The sequence below is a fragment of the Pholcus phalangioides genome, unplaced genomic scaffold (genome assembly GCF_987345545.1).
Source record: "Pholcus phalangioides strain wild (caught in Gottingen) unplaced genomic scaffold, Ppha-v1.0 ptg000027l_1, whole genome shotgun sequence".
NCBI classification, from domain to species: Eukaryota; Metazoa; Arthropoda; class Arachnida; order Araneae; family Pholcidae; genus Pholcus; species Pholcus phalangioides.
In genome coordinates this window covers 13,133,027-13,137,193 of record NW_028301617.1, presented here as the reverse complement: position 1 = coordinate 13,137,193, position 4,167 = coordinate 13,133,027, and the positions used below count along the sequence as shown (strand labels likewise).

General features: G+C 39.4%; 1 protein-coding gene across 1 annotated transcript; it reads right to left on the bottom strand.

The window, feature by feature from the left end:
- Nucleotides 1-2,124: 2,124 nt before the first annotated feature.
- Nucleotides 2,125-3,579, bottom strand: LOC149068476 (uncharacterized). Its single transcript, XM_089251563.1, has one exon. The coding sequence runs from the start codon at nucleotides 3,577-3,579 to the stop codon at nucleotides 2,125-2,127; it is 1,455 nt and encodes a 484-aa protein (XP_089107689.1).
- Between the last annotated feature and the right edge of the window lie 588 nt (nucleotides 3,580-4,167).

The following is a 4,167-nucleotide window of genomic DNA, read 5'->3' as shown; positions in this document are numbered from 1 at the left end:
TTGTTCAGCAATAATCCACTTAGTTCTACAGTTGAAGGTAGGGTCTTTGACTGTGGAACAAGAATTGGGAACCAGAGGTCGGGCTATTGCAACCCACCCAAATCCCGGTTTACAACTCAATGGATTCCTAGCAGTTCACCGATTCACAGCATCCCATAAACACTGACATTATAAATTTTTTTTTTCTTCATTCTGTGTGTATCTTTCATATCATTGTCAATATAACAATTCGCATTTTCCTGACCACCGAGACAGAATGGAATGGGGAAATTGACACACAAATGGATAATTTGCCAAAATGTAACATTGCAAAATGTTTTTTTTCTTTGCATAACAAAATATCCTATGTGTTATAATGTCAACTTTCGAATATTAAACACGCTCTCACACCATTTTGGCACTACCACACAATGTAAATAAACACGCGAGAACCTGTTTCACTATCTACATGATGTCAGCTTATCTGCATGTGCTTACGCAACGCGTGAGCGGAGATACGTGGGGGCATAAGCGGGGGGGGGGCAGCATCAAAGACGGAGCCAACTGATTTGATCTATGTGGGCATATATGAACTGACATCATCGTGCCTCCTAGACTTTAAAGCTTATTTTTTTTATTTATTTATTTATTATATACAAACCTGTGCAAGGCCAGTAGGCTCTAACTCCACAGGTGCACTATTCAAACAATCAATAAAATTGGAAAGAGACGGCAGGGAACATCAGTACACATTCATACACACGAATATATACAAAGAGAAAAATGCATAAAAGATGACGCCAATAAAAAAATAAAAAAATAAAAAATCCCCGAACACAAAACAACAATAAAATAAACATGTTTACACAATAAAATTCAATATATAAATCAGAATAAAATACATGTATATATATATATATTTAAAAAAAACAAAGAAAAGTAAATAAAAAATCATCACATGTAATTCCAAAGTGAAATAATCAATAGAACTGATGGAAAAAAAAAAGTTATATAAATAAAACAAGCATATATGCACCAATAAAACCCGACATGAACTAAAATGCATAGCACATTAAAAATGTTGAAAGATCAGAAGCGTTGAGAGAGTGACAGAATCTGTGATATGTAGATGAACATACGAGATCTGGTGGTAATTTGTTCCATACTCTTCCAACTCGGCATCGGAAGTTATAAAATTTAGCATTGTTCCTGGCAGTTGGAATTTTTATTTGTAATGAATGTCTTCTCAGTGATGGTCTGGGATTGATTTAAAAAAATGGAGTTGACTGACCCGTATATACTAAGTTGTGTACAAGTTTGAAGCACAGCTTTAAGTCGGCTTCAAGGCGACGCCATTCTAAAGAGTGGACGCCGAGACATCTCAGCCTTTCCTCGTATGGGCGATGACGCAGACTGCAAAACTGTTTGGTAAATGACTTCTGGACCTTTTCGATGAATTTTATATCTTTCACTTTGTACGGAGACCATATTTGCGAACAATACTCCAGGATTGGGCATATAAAAACGGTAAATGCGTGCATGAGTGTAGCGGTATCACATTTTCCATACGCCTTCCGTAGGACATAAGAAGCGCGTCTCGCTTTACACACTATATTCGAATAATGTAAGTCGAAATTTCTGGTATTGCAAATGGTGATCCCCAAGTCAGTGTAGGAAGTGAACCTCTGGAGCCCTTCGCCACCCATCGAGTAGCTTGGACTCATTCTGTATCCCCCTATGTGCATGACACCACTTTTGTTAACGGAAATTGGAAGACGATTGACCACAGTCCAGTTGTGGAGACGTTGGCAGGCAGAATTAAGCTCTGTGTGTTCAGACGTGGGAAAAAACAGTTTAACATCATCAGCAAATTATACTAGTGGAATTGGATGAGTGTAAAAAGCAATGTCATACGTGAATAGTACAAACAACAGTGGACCCAACACAGAGCCCTGAACTACACCGCTAGATACGCATTTTTTCCCAGAGAGGCAATCTTCAACACGAACCTGAAAAGTTCTAGAGCCCAGATATGACTGCAGTATTCGGCACATCTTTTCTGGCACACCCAAGTTCAATAGCTTTGTGATTAGAAGAAAGCGGTCTATTTTATCGAATGCTTTGTGAAAATCAATAAACAATACATCAATTTCGGTTTTTTTCTTCAACGGTATTTGTCCAATAGTCGTGGCAAATTAGTTGTTGGATTAATAGTGATCGACCAGGAACAAAACCAAATTGATTAGATGGTATAAACCCTGAATTGATAGCAAATGTAAGAAGTTTTTGGACCAGACATCTTTCGAATATTTTAGAAGAAATATCAGTCAATGATACCGGGCAATAGTTTTGAGGATCAGAACATTTGCCTTTATTTTTGAAAATAGGACGAACTATGGCATTCCTCCAGGAATTGGGTATCATACCAAAGTCATAAAAATACTGGAACACTGCACTCAAGAAATAAGATGCCTCGTCTCGTAAGGCCCTGTAGAAGCTACCGGGGATACCATCAGGCCCAGTAGAAGAGCGAGAAGGCAGTGCATCTATTAAAGAAGCGATACCTCTAGCATCAAACATATCGATTAATTGGGAATGGTCTTGCATAAGGCCGCCATCAAAATGAACTTCTGTCGCGAACGGTAACAAGTAAGCGTCTGAAAATATGTCCGCAAATATATCAGCCTTAGATTGACTGTCAGTAATTATAGCTCCATCTACAACAAGGGATGATATAGATGCAGCCGAACGTAGTTTCCGTCGAGCGTCTTTGTAGAAGGCAGTACGATTATTATTGAAACAAATCGAACGGAGGTGTGCACTCTCGCTTGATGCAACGTACGCATTGTATTCCTGAGCCATGGCACAATATATTCGTTTGTTTAGAACACTCGGATACCTCCTCAAATTGCGCCAAGCAATCAGTTTCCTCTTACCGATTAGTCGCAGTCTTTTATTTGCCACGTTGCTAAGTTTTAATGACATACGAGGAATATACCTCCAACAATTCAAAAAGAAAGTTTGAAATGCATCGAGGGGAGACATGCGCTTTTCCTTGATAGAACCAAAGAGATCATGTAGTAATAGAGAAAGAGCGTCATAATCCGCACTCCTAAAGTCATGTTTAGCCAAGCCTGAATAATTATTGCCTATTAAATTAGGCAGTCGAAAGAGAAATGGTATATGCGGTGGGTTGTCACTATTGCAGAAGGGTGGCAATGATCGTATGTCGATTATAAATTCGGGAACAGTGCACAAAAGAAGATCCAAGAAATTCTCTCCCTTAGTGGGAAAGTCAACAAGTTGATTGAATCCCAAGTCTGCAATAGAGGCAAGAAAGAATCTGTCAGTTGCATGTGTAGATATGAGGTGGTATGAATCCCATTTTATGTTTCTCATATTCAGGTCGCCGGCCAATGCGATGGGATATCTAACTGTACAATATAGTCTGAGAGCATCGAAAAAACAATGTAAATGTCCGGCATCGGAAGATTTGTCCGGAGGAATATAAGCACAGATCACGCGCACACACTGAATACCGACTTTAATGTCCACAGCTATTATTTCGATTTCAGCATTATTTGTATCAGTTCTCGCCATAACAGCAGACGGGTTCAAATTATTTTTTTGCGAATATGCAGACACCACCTCCAGGAGCGAACAATCTATCAGATCTAAACACGTCGTATCCCCGCGGGCATAGCAGGGAATCGGGTAGACTTGGGGACAGCCATGATTCGGATACGCATACAAGAGAGGGATCATAAGTTTCGAAAAATGAATGCAAAGTATACAGTTTATTGCAGAGACTGCGGGGATTCAAAAAGATTCCAAACACATCACATGGTCCTTTAGGTGGATCTGGATATCCCAGTGATCTTCCTAGTCACTCTGGGCCGTTAGAGACCTCTCTAGTAGAAGAGTCTTCATTTGTAGCTTGTTGTCCAGACGAATCCTCTAGAATAAATCTCGGAATTCCAAAAAAATCTCTTATATGAATTCCAACTGGCCAATGAGATGGATCACTTAAGATATTATAGTTCTCTTCAGCACTAGTCAAGACAAAAGAAGCGTAATGCATAACGTTCTTCGTGTTCAACTTCACGCACTCAAACCCGAATTGAGTATTCTGGAATAGCCCGCGTACGTTCGATACTGAAGTCTCCACATCAAACCTATTCACCAATA